The sequence below is a fragment of the Mizuhopecten yessoensis genome, unplaced genomic scaffold (assembly GCF_002113885.1).
Source record: "Mizuhopecten yessoensis strain PY_sf001 unplaced genomic scaffold, ASM211388v2 scaffold661187, whole genome shotgun sequence".
Classification (NCBI taxonomy): Eukaryota; Metazoa; Mollusca; class Bivalvia; order Pectinida; family Pectinidae; genus Mizuhopecten; species Mizuhopecten yessoensis.
In genome coordinates, this window is record NW_018452523.1 from 1 (window position 1) to 385 (window position 385).

The window sequence follows — 385 nt, forward strand, 5'->3', positions numbered from 1 at the left end:
TTTCTTGGCTGCTGCCTTCTTAGCTGCAGGTTTCTTGGCTACGGGTTTTTTGGCTGCAGCCTTCTTCGGGGTTTTGACCTTCGGCTTGGCCACCTTCTTAGCTGCCGGTGTCTTCGCTGCTTTCTCTTTCTTTGGGGACTTTGTCTTCTTGGCGACAGCGACCTTCTTTGGTTTGGTTGCTACGGCCTTCTTTGGTTTCGTAATTTTCTTAGCCGCTGCCTTGGGTTTCTTGACTGGCTTGGGTTTGTCTCCGAGTTTGAATGAGCCAGTAGCCCCGACGCCTTTCACTTGCTTCAGTGTTCCTTTAGCAACTCCGTTCTTCAGAGCTGTTTTGACTTTGGAGCTGACTTTTTTCTTATCATCACCGACCTTGTAGTTGGCCATG

General features: G+C 49.6%; 1 protein-coding gene across 1 annotated transcript; it reads right to left on the reverse strand.

The window, feature by feature from the left end:
* Positions 1–3: 3 nt before the first annotated feature.
* Positions 4–384, reverse strand: LOC110440641 (histone H1-beta, late embryonic-like; the record flags this gene model as incomplete). Its single annotated transcript, XM_021483807.1, has 1 exon — positions 4–384. A coding segment is annotated over exon 1 (381 nt), but the record flags the coding sequence as incomplete, so codon positions are not given.
* Between the last annotated feature and the right edge of the window lies 1 nt (position 385).